Source organism: Lagopus leucura, unplaced genomic scaffold, assembly GCF_019238085.1.
Source record: "Lagopus leucura isolate 7727_CA_CO unplaced genomic scaffold, USGS_WTPT01 Super-Scaffold_100002, whole genome shotgun sequence".
Lineage (NCBI taxonomy): Eukaryota > Metazoa > Chordata > Aves > Galliformes > Phasianidae > Lagopus > Lagopus leucura.
The window spans coordinates 19891685-19908894 of record NW_024962263.1 but is presented as its reverse complement, the minus strand read 5'-3'; the positions used below and the strand labels follow the sequence as shown (position 1 = coordinate 19908894).

Genomic DNA, 17210 nt, shown 5'->3' with positions numbered 1-17210 from the left:
AACCACAATTGTATTTTGCATATTTCAAAGTAATGCACTGAAAAGAACTGGATTGCTGTAGATGTGGTAATCCTGAAAATGGGGGACAATTAAATGTGATGTGTCCAATCTCTTGATAACTCAGTATTGAGAACCTAGTGGGGAGCAAGGTGCCTCTCCTCAAAGTGGCATGGGTTGCAGTGGGAAGGACGCATGTCAGGCTTTGGGGAAGGTGGAGGGTGAGTGCTTCTTCACTCCAGAGGGAGTGAAGGTCAGAGGCCAGACCTATATTAGCATATATTCACCTATATTAGTATTTTCATTGAAGTCAGACACTCACTTTGGAAACAACTCTCTTCTTAGTCCTCTCTTACCGTGCTTTAGTTACCACCACAGGCGTATGAAGCCAGTTACTTTCAGATGAAATAAAGGCAAAGAATACACTCCAGCAGAACACCTGAAATACCAGAAGCAACACCTAGTGAGCATTCAGGCTTGAGAGTGAAGCCAGAAGTCCAAAAGCACCCACTGCTCAGACCTGTGGCTGTTGGGTTCTCAGTGCTAACTGTTGGGCTCCATCCATCTTCTCTTCCTGCATTCCTCACTCACTGCAGGAGGAGTTCCCTGGCATACAATAAGGAGTTAGGAAAGTGTGTGATCTGAAAGAATTTAAGAAGAGCTTGCACTTCAACATGTGAGGAATTCATTTTGGGGTTAGGTATTTACTGAATATGTTACAAATGTACCATCCTGTCTACTTCTACGTAGTTTTCCAGAAGTGACACACTGGCAAACCCTTTTACCAGAACTGATACACCAAGTATCAGCACTGGTACTAGGGACAAAATTTACATGGCTTAACTTCATAAATGAATATGATGAACTAATATGATGAAAAATAGTACCATGAATGATTTTTTTTTAATTCTTTTTTTTTTTTTTTTTTCTTTTTCCCCTTCAATCTTTGTATTTTTAGCTCTGCTCAAGAAGATGTGGATAAAATTAATCCTTGCCAAGTGGCAGGGGACAAAGTCAGTAGGGGGCAAATACGTGCCAGCTTTTGACAAAAATACTGCAAGGAGGAATTATTTGCCTAATAAAATTGTAACAATTATCTCACTTGCAGTGCTGTTTAAGCATAAAGCATGAATATACCAGGAATGCAAGATAGGTCTCTAAAAGTGTTCAGCAGAGTTTATGGACTAGAGAAAACTGGAGCTCAACATCATAGGGATGTCACACCAGTGTAATGTAAAGTAAAAATGTCACACAGAAACAGCTGTGAAATGGCTTTGCATTTTAACATAGCTCTCTTCCACGTGGTCTTGTAACGGTGTCTATAGTCTTGCTCAAAAGGTGCAGTTTCTTATTACTTTCTATGGGAGGTTTTTAAAAACCATAAAGGGTTATTTTAAGTTCTGTGGAACCATTCCTTCCAGGAGCATGTGGATGCAATTACTTCATGAGCTCTGATGCTGCTCATTTTTACACTGAAATATTGAGCCTTGTCATAGATCTTTTGCTCTCAGAAAGAGAGTTGCGTGACCTACGAGATCTCACAAGATCAGCAAAGCTGTAAATTAATTTCCTAAGTCTCTCTGATCCCTTCATTTTACTTAAGTTTCCTAGCTAATTTCTTGTCTTGCTAAGAATAAATGGTTTGGTGAGAGGGAAACAGGAGCTGTAACCTATCTCAGGTTTATTTAGATTTTTGCATATATGTGTTGGAAGTAAGCCAGGAAGCAATGCCGACTAAATGAAATCATTGTAATGTGGCCGCAAAAGAGGGATAGCATATTGCATAGTTATAACTGCATATTTGTCAGCTGTGATGATGTTTCAAAGAGAGCCATACTTTGCAGTTTTCTTTAATAATTTGCTAGTTTTCCATCCCTCTCCAGAAGCTGTCTGCTTGAATTAAATGGACATACATAACTACGTGTATACAGAGGAATGGGTCAAAATGTATGACGTGGTATATTTGGAAAACTGAAAACGAGCACAGTTTTAGAAGGTTGCTCTGTGCTCCAAATATTCTTTAAAAAAATTGAAGATTAAGGAGACAGGTGTGGGGAAGACTAGTAGAGTAGGTAGAAATCGATGATGAAAATAAATGGCCAGGCAGCTGTATGACACATGGGAATGCGGACAGTACGCTGAATCACATACTGAATGCATCATCCTTCTGAGACTGTTGAAATCTGGAAGGCTGAAATACAGGAGAGAAGGACTCTGCTGTAGCCACTGCTGTAGCCACACTGGCTACAACCACTGCTGTAGCCACTGCTGGTGCTGTAGCCACAGCACCTTGGAGTGCTGTGCTTGTTTTGGAGTACTGTGCTTTGGGAGAAATGCTCACAGTTGGAGAAAGTCTAGGACACACTGTATTAGTGATGTGTTTAGGAAGAAAGGACTGAAGTTTGAGCACATGGCTGCCAGAAATCCTTGCAGAAGTAGTGGAGATCTGTCATTCCTCACAAGCTCTAGTAGAGGGCAAGAAACAGCTTCTTACATGAGTTGGGTAATAGGAAAAACTTAGAAACTTGATAAAGTGACAACACTGGAACAGGCACTTCAATGAGTTGAGTTATAGCTTTCCTTTGAAATAAAGAACAGGGCAGACATGCACATCAGGGTTGGTTTAAGTGTACTTGGAGAGAGACCTAGAGAGAACTAATCGAGCCCTGTTACTCATTCTGTGCAGTCTTGATCACAGAAAGTTGCAAAATCACGTAGGTACCTCTGCTGACCAACCCCTTCTAGGAGACTGCTGCAGTTTCACGTGAGGTTGTGCAGTGAGCTTTGTTCCAGCCAGTCCCTCCTGGTGCTGGCAGGATGCGAGGTCAGCAGTGCTACCTCAAACTGAAAAACACGTGACATTTCGGATGTGGGAGATGCTCTTCTGTAGGTACATGTTTTTTCTGGGACTACTTATGTGTCCAGCGTCCCAGAACACCAATGACTCTGTTGTAGCCTGTTGCATCAGCTCATTTTTCAGTTCCTCAAAGGGTATGCAGCCAAGTTTGACACCAGCCTGTCATGTCCAGGAGTCTTATGCTGAATCAGTCCGGCAGAAGCCTGTCAGATGCCTGTCCCTATTTTTGTACTTCTGCTTCTATGGCCATTAAGCTTCTACTTTTCACAGCCTCTGTAAAGAAGTACTTCAGGCATGGGCACAGGTGGAGGTACAGTGGTAAAATATAAGATTTACACCAACATTTCACTCAGCTAAATAGCTAATATTTATGCAGCACTGTTACTGCTGAGATGCTGAGTGTACAGTGTTTCCATACTATGCTTAAATGGTTCTTGTTCATATTATTTTGCATCTAATGTTCTGATAAAAATGCCAATTTCTTTTTGTTTTCCTCACCTATACTGACTCTTCAGAGCCTACTCATAGTTGTAGTCTAAATTCTTGCCTCAGTGTTGCTAAAAATCTCAGCAGTGGCAGCAGATCAACACGAAGCATCCATTTGAGGCTTTGTTAATGTTTACTGAAACTTTCATTTTAATTTTACAAGCTCTGCATAGAGATCACTTTAAAACAGGTGCACACAGAGCTCCCTAACTAAAGGTGCAGCTGAATACAGTCAGGCTTCCAACATGGGCAGCAGTTCAATCTCAAGAAGGCCGTGCTGGGATCCAGGCATCAGGTGTCTGACATTAATGTCCACTGCTGTCTCACAAAAGCATGACACTGTTTTTTCCCTCTGGTTCTGAAGTCAGAAACTCTATTGTTGTCAGGGCCAGAATGCACAGACACTTGATCTTGGTTTGAATCATGTGTGTAGAAGGCTATTTTTCCCCAGATGTATGCATGCATTGGGAAACAAACTGGGGGAAAAAAAATAGAACTAAGAAAAGAAAAAATGGGAGCAGAAAACTTTGAAATAAACCAGATTCTTAGTGGAATAAAAAAACTCCCTTCAGTGCATTTTCTCCATCTGTGTCAGCTTTTATAGCTCTGTTTCTGGTATGCATCTTTTGAGATTTCTTTAAAGATTGTGAAGAAATTTTGTCTTACATCAACAAATGGTTTTCAGAGCCTGAGCAAAGCCATAACAAAAAGCTTCTTGCAGAAATGCATTGGTGGTCAGGGAGGGAGAGGGGTAAACGAGGTTGTAGGGAGGGAAACACAGGGCTGCTTTGCAATTTTTTTTTACATTTGAAGATCACCACAATGCGAAGTTGCATTTCAGGCTTAGAAACGGTTGGGGGGGGGGGGGGGGGCCGGGATTTCAAGACAAGATGTGCTTGTATATGTTTTGTGAGTAGACTGATTGTATTGAAAACTGCAGTCGGTTACTTGGTTTGTGCTTACATGCTGGCTTTTATCGTTGTCATACCATCAGTAAGCTGCCCTCTCTTGGTTTGGCTCAGGCTGGTAGCTGGCGTTCAGTAAGAGGTGAAAAACTAAACTGAAGCTGATGCAGTGCTGCAGAAAGTCCTTCACAACAGTACTAGAAAAGACTGGAAAACGTGCAGCAGGCCAACTGTTTTTTGCTGAAGCTCTGAATGCTACCAGAAAGCCTTCCGAGCTTTTACTGGTTAAAATGTCCTGAACTCACCTCCTGTGTTTCCTTTTCCCTTTAAGATGTGTACTTAGGGGGAGGAGGAGAGGATATGTTCATACGGACCAGTGCATATCTGGAAGTCCATGTCCTGAAGGTGTGTGGGAGCAAGTTTCACATGGAGCGCCTTCAGGATATGCAGGGTGCACATCTGGAACTGCTACAATGATGATAGAATTAGGAGAGCATGAAGAGAACACGAAAAGTACCCGTAAAACAGAAGGACACCACTTTTTTAGCTCCAAGTCTTAAGTTAAAAACCACATTATGATTCATTATGCATCCAGAATGTCTGAGGTATAGACTATGCACAGTTAGCACAGGAACGAGGAAGGAATGCCACTTCTGGTCCAAAAGGAATGGAGATTAACAGTACTGGCTTGGTGCTTTGATCACAGGAGGGGACCATCATGGAGCATTAGAAGCTGTTTTATAATTAAGTGTAAGAGTAGTGAAGAATGTAAGCCTGTAGGGATGGTTTTTTGATGTTTTCAACAATCACAGACTGAAACTGTTTTTTCATACAGTGCTGGGAGCCCATCTTACAGGAGGTGATCACACTGTTCTTTTGTATTAAAAGCATCTTAAAGTCTCAAGAAAGGAACAAGAAGTGAAGGCTCCAAATCTGTCACATCTTATGTACATGTTTAACGTCAGGCACTGTTGTTGGCTTTGGTGGTGATGTGAGGGAGGTCAAACATATGGTAAGGCCTTGCAAGGATTAATCTAGGGGACTGTTGCCTAAGTGGTCCATGGAGCCAGTGCTTGTCTGCAGGAGCTTGGCTGCTGCTGGTGGGATTTTTTTCTCCCCAGCTGTAAATCTCATTTTTAAAATACCAAAGTATACTAGACCCTTTCCAAATAACACTCCTCCATGCAATTATTTGCAATGGCTGCCAGGGGGGTATTAGGAGTCTCAAAGGGGAGCAGAGTGTCTGCAAAACCTACGCTGCATTAAGATATCATTCTTGCTCAGAAATATACAGATGCCTGAGTTACATTCACTCAGCCATAGACCACGCTCAGAAACCTTGAAGAAAATGGTTTTTCTTCCTCTTGCTGAAATACTGAGTTTCTAAGTGAAACACAGCGTGAAAGAGGAAGAGCAAAGGAACTGTGTAGTGGGGGTTCTCTCTTCACAGTGGGAAATGATGATTTTGATGTCTTCAGCTGAGCTAAGGTGGCGTTGGGCAAACTTGTGCACTTCGTGTCTTGGTTTCTCCAGCCAAGCAGTTGCACATCTCACCCTCACATACACACAGAAAATGCAAACCTTGTGTTTGCCGCTGCTGTAGTGAGGTGAGACCGAGCCTGTGCTGGGCAAAGTGAAAGCTAAATGCTCAGTGGGAAAATCTGTGTATCACTGATCAAATTCAACTAAGACATAGTTAATTTTAAAACTCTGCCTAAATGTTGGTTTGGGCAGGTTTGTTGAATGCATTTCAGGATGCGCCCTGCTTAGCCCGTATCAGTGCTGCACAGTTACAAAGCTCAGAGCTTAAGGAGGTGGGTTTGCATGCTTCCCTGAAATGTCTGAACACTGAAGGGATAGGGAAAGATGCACCGTGGAGCAAATCTTGATGTTGTGAAACCACTGTTCTTACTCCATTCTCAATTCTTGTTATCCTGCTGGGTGCTGTGTTTTGGTTTCTATATTCATCTGTATGGAGTTTTTCTTAAAGAATGCCTGTTGTGGTCAATGTGGAGACTTAGAGTTGGAAATCATGTGGCAATCAGTGTGGACAGGTCAGAGAGGGAACGAGCAAGCTCTCTGGCAGCATTCATTTCTCAGCATATCATCTGTGACATTTGTTTGACTGCCAGAAATACCACCTAGTTGTCTCCATTTACTAGTTTGTATTGCATTGAATGGTGTGAAGAGCTGGGAGCATGAGTGGAAATGACTTTTAGGCAGCAATGTCAGCAGAAATGCAAAACTGCAGAAATGAACTGTCAAACTCAAGCTTTCTTTGTAGCACGTCCTTTATTTTTGTGTTTGTGAGATGGTAAAGAAGTAGTAAATTGTTGTGTGTGGTTTTGGGTTAGCTGCTTTTGACCTGACAATAGCACTAGGGAAAAGCTGGTGTAAGTGTTGTGCAGTGGTTCTGTAACAAAGCTCCAGGCATGCTGTTTCTGCTCCAGGCATGCTGTTTCTGCTCCAGGCATGCTGTTTCTCTGCCACTTGCTCTTCTGTGCTAAATGTGACCAGAGCTCGTGTTCTCACTTCAGACAGAAGTGCCTTTCTGGTGGCAAGAAGCAGCACAGCCAGCACCCCCAGAGCCAGTTGCTGGATTCTCAGTTGAACTCCTGGTTTGCATGAAGGAGAAATGAACTTCTTTAATGACACAGTGAAAATTTTTTTTCTTTGCGCAAAAACTTCTTTACAGCGAGGGTGAGGGAGCACTGGCACAGGCTGCCCAGGGGGGTTGTGGAGTCTCCTTCTCTGGAGATATTCAAGTCTTGCCTGGATGCCTACCTGTGCGACCTGGTGTAGGGAACCTGCTTTGGCAGGGAGGTTGGTCTCGATGATCTCTAGAGGTCCCTTCCAACCCCTACAATTCTGTGATTCTGTGTGAAAATACCTGCATAGGGCTGTGTTTTTCCCACCTGCCCAGAACTGGTGGGCAGCATTTGCTTCCTGAACTTCTCTTGGCTTCTCCCTGAATGCCTGGAGGAGCGAGGAGGTGAAGGATGGCTGTGTACCTCCCTGACAGCCCCTGGGTGCCCAGCTGCTGTTGAGCTTACTGCAGTTACTGTCTGTTGGTTCAAATGGATTTGTTTCGTGTGCTGTTCAGTCAAGAGCATGACAGTGTGAAATCTCTGGAATCCACCGTCTCCTCTTTACGTTCAGGCGTGGGCCCACAGCCTGCCCTCTGTTAGTGCTTTGGGTGGCCAGCACCAAGATGAGCAGTGCTTTGAGAACACAGCCTCCTTGTGTTTCTGAGAACTTGCGTGTCCTCCCTCTCTCTGGCAAAATGGCTGCTCGCTGAAATCCCGCCTTTTGTCTTCCAGATTCCGACCTGAGCATGCGGACTCTCAGCACTCCCAGTCCAGCACTGATATTCCCACCGACATCTCCCGGTTTCCAGAATGGTCGAGGCTCCTCTACTTCGTCATCCTCAGTCACTGGGGAAACGGTGGCCATGGTCCACTCTCCCCCTCCCACCCGCCTCACTCACCCCCTCATCCGGCTGGCGGCCAAGCAGCAGAAGGAGCAGGCCCACGTCGACCGGCTGCCCGACCAGTCCATGATCCACATCTTCTCCTTCCTGCCCACCAACCAGCTGTGCCGCTGCGCCCGCGTGTGCCGCCGCTGGTACAACCTCGCCTGGGACCCCCGGCTCTGGAGGACTATACGCCTGACCGGCGAGACCATCAATGTGGACAGGGCTCTTAAAGTGCTGACGCGAAGGCTTTGTCAGGATACACCCAACGTGTGTCTCATGTTGGAGACGGTAATTGTTAGTGGCTGCAGGCGGCTCACAGACAGAGGACTCTACACCATTGCCCAGTGCTGTCCGGAACTGCGGCGGCTGGAGGTGTCTGGCTGTTACAATATCTCCAACGAGGCGGTCTTTGATGTCGTGTCACTGTGTCCAAATCTGGAACACCTGGATGTGTCAGGTAATGGGAAATATTTAAGTATGGATGCCTGGGAGTCTAAAAGCCTCATGCCAGTCAGACACCTGCTCCCCAGAACTGCGCACTTCCCCTTTCTGTGTTACGTTTCAAGCTAGGAATACAGATAAACTCACACTGTTTCAGTGTGCTGAGCACCACTGGGATCTCAGTGACCCACATGTCAGCAGCAGCTCACAGACAGAATGGCTCTGATGGAGGCATGCTGGCAGAGATGAGCCATTCAGACAGCCAGGACGCTTCTAGATGTTTGCATAAAGCAGCCTGTGCTAGGCTTTTTGTCTAGGTATTAATATCAAATGTCATTCCTAGTGAAACTTCAAAGTCTTCTAGTTTCCTATTCCTGTTCCTATTTTAACCAGGTGCAGCTAGCTGAGACTTTCTTTTATAGTGTATACACTTGCTTAGAGACTTCATCCTTTCACTACAGTTGCAGTATATCACTGCTGCTGTTTAGATCAGCAGAAATGTTTGAGACAGTTTTCCCCAGATGTGTCTGGGGGTACAAGATATTTATTTCTTTTTCTATTTATTTCTTTTTCCCAAGGTCAGCCACACACAGTTTCCTCTTGGAGAATGTGTTGGTATTTAATTAAAAGGATGTACTGAAGCAGATCTCCGAAGTAAATACAAATTTCAGTATTTATTTTGTGATCTCACTTTGTTATCAGTCTAATGCCTATAATAATCAGCTAGACCTGATGTCCAGATTTGCCATTGCAGAGGTATGGGTGGCTATACAAAAAGCAGAGCACAGTAGGAATTGCAAACGATGTTGATGAGTCACTTGTACCCAGATAAGCTGATTTTTCAAAAAATTTCCCAGCGGGTGCACATTGCTTTGCTTTCTTTTTTCTTTTTTTTTTTTTTTCAACTAATTTTTTCATCTCTTTCACTCGCTATTTCCCAGGATGGCAGAATGTCAAGGATAGCATCAAAACAAATAGTAACAAATCAAAATTATTCACTTGTTTTGTGACCTCTCTCTGCAGTTGACAATTGATTAGGGATTCTGTCCCAGAGAGTCTATTCACAGTCAGGTTATATCTGAATTAGTTGTGTCAGCATGTGCAGACAACAGCTGGGAGATGCTACCACACATTTAGGTTGAAGCATCTCCAGTATCAGGAGTAAATGTGTATGCCTGTGTAATTTAAACCTGGAGCTTCATATCACTTTGAAGGTTGGCTATATCCCATGCATATTTATATTTCTCTAACGTACATCCTCTCATGTGGCATAGAGAGGTCATTAGCCCAGTTGCTGAGCTGAGGGTGAGGTGTGAAGAGGGGAAACAGGTTTGAGGTAAAAGAAAGTATAGTTGGTTTAATGAGCAACACCTTAACGACCAGTGGAAGAGAAAGCCATGGATGAGCATAGTGATGCTGTTGAGCAGATTCAAACTGTTTCTTAACGCATCACCTTGTCCATCTCTGGGGATTTTTCTTATAAAGCAAATTTGCTTGCCCTCATTCTTTTTTTTCCTCTCCATTTTCTCAAACAGAAGGAATGATTCCTGAACTTAAAACAGGAACAGCCATCTTCCACAAAGGCTGGGGGAGCCAGATTCTCACTATTCAGCATCGTTGCAGTTGCTGAAAGAACTTACCTGCCTCGCTGAGCCCTGCCTCAAGCTATGCCAGGGCTGCTCTCTTTTATTTCTCTTTGGGAAATAAGTGTTAAAAAGAAGGTATGTCAGGGGAGGCCAAAAAGAAGGAGGAAAAAAAGACACCCTGCTCTTACTTTCATAGCTGAATGCCATATTAAAAGAATTCCAGGAACAAGATTTCAAACAGCAATTTTAATTGCTGTACAGACTGTCCCTGGACTTGTCTGAAATGGGGTTGCATTCTAGGGCCTTGGATAAATTTGGACTACTATTAGGAGATCTCATGTGAGAAGTTTGCTTCTGTAATCAATCCAGGGAGTAATTAGAAGGACAAGGCTTGCATACATGTTTGGGCAATTCTCAGCACAGAAGGAGTTCACTGATCTGATTTTATAGTGAACAAGAAAGGTTGGGTACTTGTGCTGGGGGCTAATGCTGTACTTGTAGCCAGTTAGTTAAAACCCAGTTCACATGAATCCCTCTCCTTCTTGGCTGGCTATTTGGCAGCAAGAACATACCAAAATCTTTAATGTCAAAACCAGACATTCTTATTAACTTCCAGAGTTCTCCACAGTGGAAGTTCTGTCACTTTCAACATCCACTTTGTGGGCAAGTCTGAGATATCTCCAGAAGCTGGTTGAGCTTGACTGCAAATTATTATCTGACACGCTTGCCAACAATTTTTTAATCTGTTTGGAAGTTACTCCTCCATTTTAAAAATCGGTTTTACTTCCTTTATGGAAAATCCTGCTACAGAAGTTTTGTTTTTACATTTTTTATTATTTAGGACAGAAAAATTGCTACAGACCGAGAAATCTGTCATTTTGCCTAAAAATCAGGTAGTTGCGTATCAGTATGGACTCTTTCTCTAGTGGAACCATTTTGAATACTCTTTCCATGAAATATTTCATGTTGCAGCCAAAGTAACTAGACAAGATGATGCTGAGCTGTGATCACACACTTATGCACCCTGACTCCAACCCTGCTGAGATACTTCTGACCTATTCACACTATAATTGTGGTCATTAATGTTCTCCCCTTTCTTGGATCCACAGCAGACTAAACATTCTTCTTCACCCCATAAGCCTTTCATTCTCACTTCACCAAATTAGAAAACTGAATTCTAGTCAGCATATCCAGAGATATCCTGAAATATTCAGACTGATGCCTTAATCCAGCAGCCTTGTTGTGCAAACACAACTGACAGATCTATGCCTGGGTGCCAGCTTTTTCTATGAAAACCCAGTTCAAGGATGGGGACACCTCCTGTGCATTTAGTATCAGCTAGTATAACGTGTGTATTTGGAGTGAAATTTTAAACCAGTCAATACTGAACTGTACTCCTTTCCTTCTACAAAAACAAACAAACAAACAAACAAAAACCACAAAAACTTTGCTTTATATCTGTGTAGTATTTATTTGAATGCAAACATTTACGAAAGTTGCACCATAGTATAGATGGATCTGCAAGGCAGTCTGAAGGGGAAATAGTTTTAAAAAGAATGTGATCATTGAAAAAAGTGTTTTGCTTCAAGGTCCCAGAGCTTCTACATGACCTGTGGACAATTTGCCAGTTCCATTATTTGAGGCCTAAGGTAAACTTTGCATCTGTTCAACTAAATTTGAAGCCTAAATTAAAATTCCAGCTGCAAACTCAAGTGAGGAATGTAGAAATCTTAACTATAGATCGTAAACTGTTTCAAGTCCGTATTCCACGCTGGACATCTGCGTGAGCCTCCTGGATTATCTGAAGATTTTTTCTTTTTTTTTTTTTTCTTTTTCTGAAGCATATGCAATCCTTCTAATAAATGTCTGAATAAGACCTGTTGTATCAAGTGATATGGGTTTGGATCATCCATGTTCTTGAGGAGATCTCTATACAAAGATTGGCATGCCTTCTTTTTTTTCAGATTACTGGACTTGTGCAGCATTTATGATCCATGGGGCTGTAAGGTTGTCATCTTAACTTTTCTGTTTTTTTCATGGCTCAGTTCATTGCTTTTGGCCAGTGTTCCAGCAGTACGGAAAAGCTCCTTCTATCCTTTCCTGAGGGCACTTCCTCAGGTATAAGTTGCAGAATTTGAGTAGACATTTGTGGCTGGAACTGTTGGGCCTTGATCACTTGCTGGCCAACCCTTCCTTCTTTCTTGCAGCTGTTTCTAGCCACGTGAATGCAGTGAGCCCACCTGAACAAGACACTTTCAGGGAAGACTTTCCCTTCAGTAGTCTGAGACTGCAAGTTTGCAATGGAGCAGAAACAGCATTTTCCAAAAAAGCTTTCACCAGTATACAAAAATGGAGAAAGTCTGTGAGCGTGTTTTTCCTTTTAATCTAGGTTTGTCTCTTTCCTTTGCAAGCTCTGGTCTTTCTCCTCTAGTCTGGTTTTATCCATTTGTGGCCGGACTTACACACTTCAAATAATCCTTTTCTGTGCCTGTTCATGTCCTCCCATGCCCTTACAAGTCTTAGCTCCTGCTGACTCTCCCCATTCTCGTTACACTACTCAAATCTCCACCCTTCTGCAGACCAATGGTCTTGCCATAGTTTTGCATCCTTCCTGCACTGTGGGCTTGGGGCTGGATTCACATCTGTTCTCCAGATGCATTTTAGACTGTTTGTGGGGTTTGTCTTCTTTTTTATCACAGGATTTGATGGTGCAAGAGTCTCTGATGTTGGTTTACTAACTCAACCAGTGAGCAATGAGAGTGCCTCTGATCAAAAAGCTGCATGGTTCTCATGTAATACCGTTTTCTCAAATTGACACTGAGTTTCTATTATAGTAACATGCTGTCGAGTTTCCCTAGGTAAACCTAGGGCCATTATTTCACATTTGTGATTCAGGCAAAAGTGGCCCGTGGTTTTGCTGGTCCTCAAAATCCAAAGAAACCTCACTGACTCCAGTGGAGTGCCTTTGCCTGGGTAAATGGATGCATCACAGCAAACCCAGACTAGTCAGTCAGGATGGCTGTTCTAGTAGATATCTGCTCTGGAAGATGCCTTTTTGGCATCCAGCATGCCGTGTCACGCGCACCTTTCTGGTCTTGCTGTCTGAGTTATCCTTACTGCTTGCTTAAATTGACTGTTTTCCCACATAGGCTGCTCCAAAGTAACATGCATCAGCTTGACTCGCGAAGCCTCCATCAAGCTGTCTCCCTTACACGGCAAACAAATCTCCATCCGCTACCTGGACATGACGGACTGCTTTGTCCTGGAGGACGAAGGACTGCACACTATTGCCGCCCACTGCACTCAGCTGACCCACCTGTACCTGCGCCGCTGCGTCCGCATCACCGACGAAGGTCTCCGCTACCTGATGATTTACTGCACGTCCATTAAGGAACTGAGCGTGAGCGACTGTCGCTTTGTCAGTGACTTCGGCATGCGGGAGATAGCCAAGCTGGAGTCGCGCTTGCGATACCTGAGCATCGCCCACTGCGGCCGGATCACAGACGTGGGCATCCGCTACATAGCCAAATACTGCAGCAAGCTGCGCTACCTCAATGCGCGGGGCTGCGAGGGCATCACGGACCACGGCGTGGAGTACCTCGCCAAAAATTGCACAAAACTCAAATCGCTAGATATTGGCAAGTGCCCTCTGGTCTCAGACACCGGCCTGGAGTTTCTAGCCCTCAACTGCTTCAACCTGAAGCGCCTCAGCCTGAAATCGTGCGAGAGCATCACTGGGCAGGGCCTCCAGATTGTAGCTGCCAACTGTTTTGACCTGCAGATGTTGAATGTGCAGGACTGCGATGTTTCTGTGGACGCTCTGCGATTTGTTAAACGACACTGCAAGCGCTGTATTATAGAGCACACCAACCCTGCCTTCTTCTGAAAGAACACCCTGCTGTTACAATGCAGTATTAAAAACACTGATGTATAAACACACGCTCCCATATTCAGTAATGCTGTTTTTTTGTAGCTCACGGGAGTCAGCTTTTCTTGTATGTCGTTGATGAGGGAGCATTTCTAGAGGACTATTTTGTTTGCTTTATGTATGATCACTTTTTTAAGGTGCGGTGGGTCTCCGTTGAGAACCTGCCTTAATGCACGACCAGTGAGTGCTCAGCATCCCTAGCGGAGTGCCATTTCCGTAACAGCCATGATCGTGTCCCAAGCTAACGTAGCTACCTCCAAAGGAAATAGCACATAATCCCTCCTTTGGAAAGGCTGCTAAGCTGTGTCAAACACATCTGAATTCCAGCTGTGCTCTTAAAGCTGACTATGCAATATGTGTCTCTGTTCTCCAACTTCTCCAATATGGCTGATAAAGCATCCCCTTATCTCCAAGTAGTTTTTCCTCGGTAGTCACTCATTGTAATCCCTCAGGAAATACTGGGAGGTGTTTTTAAATATACTTCACTGAGGCAGAAGACCTGCTGGCCTTTGCTGAGCACTCTGCTGCACAAGCCTGGAGATTGTGCTGAAGCATGGTTTCTCATGGAAAGCTCTTTTCCAGGTCACTTATGTATCATCACTACTTGCCTTCGGTTCTAAATCTGCCCTTACCTGCATCTGTAGTAGCAGCTCCTGGGCCTGATAAGCAGTGACATTTTCACTTGAGTGAAGGAAAACAGATGGGATATTGGTGGCCTTGCAAAGGGAGAAGCCAGCAATCCAAGAGGCTATTACCGTTCTGCAACAAGCTGAGTACACTGTGTACTGAGCACTGCAGTACACTGGGGCCCCTGTGATGCTGAGGAATGGCTGACACAGGCAGTGCCCATTGCTGCACTGTACTGCTGTCACCAGAAGGCCTGTCTGCTCCTTCATGGTGCCTCTTCAGCAGCCGTGGCACTGCTGCAGCTGCCTCTCTCTGTACAACCCAGGCACATGTGTTGTGGTGTATTCAGTATGTGCCTTAGTACATGTAGAAACCTCACCCCTTGCTGTGGCCCTCCAGTTTAACAGGTAGATGGCTGATCTCAGGTCTTCAAAGAGGTTAGCTTGTTGTTAGGTGACATCCTGGGAGAGAGAGGGGCTTAGAATGTTATTCACGTCAGAGTCTTGTGTTCCCAAAGGCTGGATAGATGGCTGCCAATTACCACACTAACATTGCCCTGTGACACTGCAAGCCCACTGTACTCTCGTGATCACTCTTGCTCATGCAAGAGCAAGCAGGGCTTGGAGTTTCCCCTCTGCTGCCTCTCTTCTCAGAGCACACAGTCATTTTGTGGTTCCTTTCTTCACTGTTTTCTGGCAGCCGTTTCTCTGCAGTTTCGCATTTACTGCTCAGATTGGAAGCCAAAGATGTGAGGGGGTGATGATATTTTCAGGCAGGCCCCCTGTGCGTGACTGACAGGTGAATTCATACAGTCAGCATTGTGAATTTATACATTCATCTCAAATGCTATAAATGTCTTGGTAAAGAACATAAGAAGGGAAGCACCGTGTCTGGTTTTCATAAGCAGTAGTTCCATCATCTCCAGACAACACTCATAAAATCATTGATATGAAGTGAAAATCCACATGCTCACGAAAAATACATAATTGCTGAGGAAATACTTGCAGCAGTGCTCTCTCAGATTACAAAAAAGCAATGCTTTGGGCACGTCCCTGCAGAGGGAACTTGTCCTGCTTGTGCAAAAAGTCCTGTAACGTACGTATGTTCCTCCAGTTTGGAGTTTCCTAACTTCTGGGATGTCACCACCTGTGAATTACAAATGCAATTGTACTGAAGCAAGGAGGGCCAAGGAACATGAATTTGTTATTGCTACTGTTACTGGTCAGCAGGTAGCAGAGAGTAATCCCATCCTTTGACCAGTTAACATCACTTTAGTTTTCCTTTCTGTGTTTTTAAAATTAGAGATTCTTTTCCAGCCAGTATTACAGCGTATTTTATCCGAGCCAGCTATACTCTCTGTTTATCCTTTATCTGAAAACGGCCCCAAGAACAGTTAAATGTTGAGCCCATTTCTGAAGATGGTGGGATTTAGAGCCATTTGCACTCATGAAATATAAGGCCTCATTAGTAACGTTTAACTGTTTATTAGGAAAAAAAATCTACTTTTCTGGCTAAGCTAAATTGAGTGAATAGTGCTACATGGTTTTTAAGGTTTCTAATGTTTAAATTGGCCTGTACTGTACAAATCTCACTATAAAGCCTTAATTTGCTACCAAGAAATAAAGCAATATATTGGTAACTGATGAGAGTGCATCGTCATTTGCACTAATTGATTAGCTTATTGTGAAAATGAAAAATTAAATACTTGTAAAACTTTGTTTTCTTGAATTCAAGCAGACAAATGAACAAATCATTGCAATAAGTAGGTGGATGATTATAAAAACAACAGAGGATTCATATAGGTTATGGTTTTGCCTATCTGTCTCTTTAAAATTTTATTTTCCTCATGAGGATCTTCTTTACTCTGAGACATAATCAGTAACTGGAAGTGTAAGTAAAAGAAAAAACAACATGTAAAAAGCTCACGTATAAAAGGTCCAGGAGGGCCTCTGCTCTGAATTAAAGACAAGCTAACATACTTATTCTGAAAAGTAAAAGGGTAAAGCACTTACTTATTAGTGCGGTGTTCCTTTTGAATGTCCCAGAAAACACACTCTGGGGGGCACTTGTGGAAGATGAATAAAAGTAATTTTTCAAAGCCAAACAACTTACACAATCTGATCTGCCATCCTGAGACTACTACATATTTCAAGAAAATGTGAACTTATTGATATAGCTTGCTTGTTTTGACTTCTAACCTTTTTCCAGTGTCTGTCTGCAAAATGACACAAGCAGAAAGGAAAATGAAGTATTATATCTGGAGCTGAGTTTCCTGGGAAGGATGCAGCATATGAATGAGGTGTCGTAGTTCCAGTTTGAGGTTGGCAAAGACTATCAATTTCCTGAGCAAAAACATTGTTGATTCTTGAACCATAACATTCAGGCTGAGGCAGTGAGGCTTCCTCTGCTCTGCCCCTCTGCAATCTCATTGAGGCAAGCAACCATGGGTCACGTCAGTCAGGCTGGCATTTGTTTATGACTCAGCAATAACTTGTGCCACGCAGAAAGAGGTCTCTTTGAAAGGGCGCATCTAAATCACCATGCACTGTGATTATACCCAGAGCTCTGTATCAGGATATTAAGTTTTCTCATTCCCTTGCTTTTCATAAAAAAAGTGGAACTGTATTTTCCTGAGGTTAGCAGTGTGCAATTAATGCGAAGTACGACACTTTTGCCTTTCTCAGCTGTGCACTTTTAGCTTCCCACAAAATGCGAAACAGCTTCTGTTGGATGTCTTGAGCCTTCTTCAGAACCTCAGTCTGTAACCTTTCAGTAATGGTTTGACAAAACATCTACCCTTTGAACTGGAAAACTTAAAAAGCTAGTAAAAGGCCTAATTTTAGACGAGGCTTGAAGCAGGTCCAAAACCCCATTAAAAAGAAATGTAGTGACCGTTTGGACTGCAGAC

General features: G+C 43.5%; 1 protein-coding gene across 2 annotated transcripts in view; it reads left to right on the top strand.

Annotated features, from left to right (window-relative positions):
* Nucleotides 1–16006, top strand: part of FBXL7 (F-box and leucine rich repeat protein 7) — a 163936-nt gene extending 147930 nt beyond the window's left edge. For both annotated transcript variants that reach the window (XM_042870063.1, XM_042870065.1), the window contains exons 3-4: nucleotides 7566–8177; nucleotides 12897–16006. In XM_042870063.1, the coding sequence (XP_042725997.1) occupies nucleotides 7566–8177; nucleotides 12897–13633 (1349 nt within the window). In that variant the 3' untranslated portion in view covers nucleotides 13634–16006. The remainder of the gene's footprint in view (nucleotides 1–7565; nucleotides 8178–12896) is intronic.
* Nucleotides 16007–17210: the final 1204 nt, after the last annotated feature.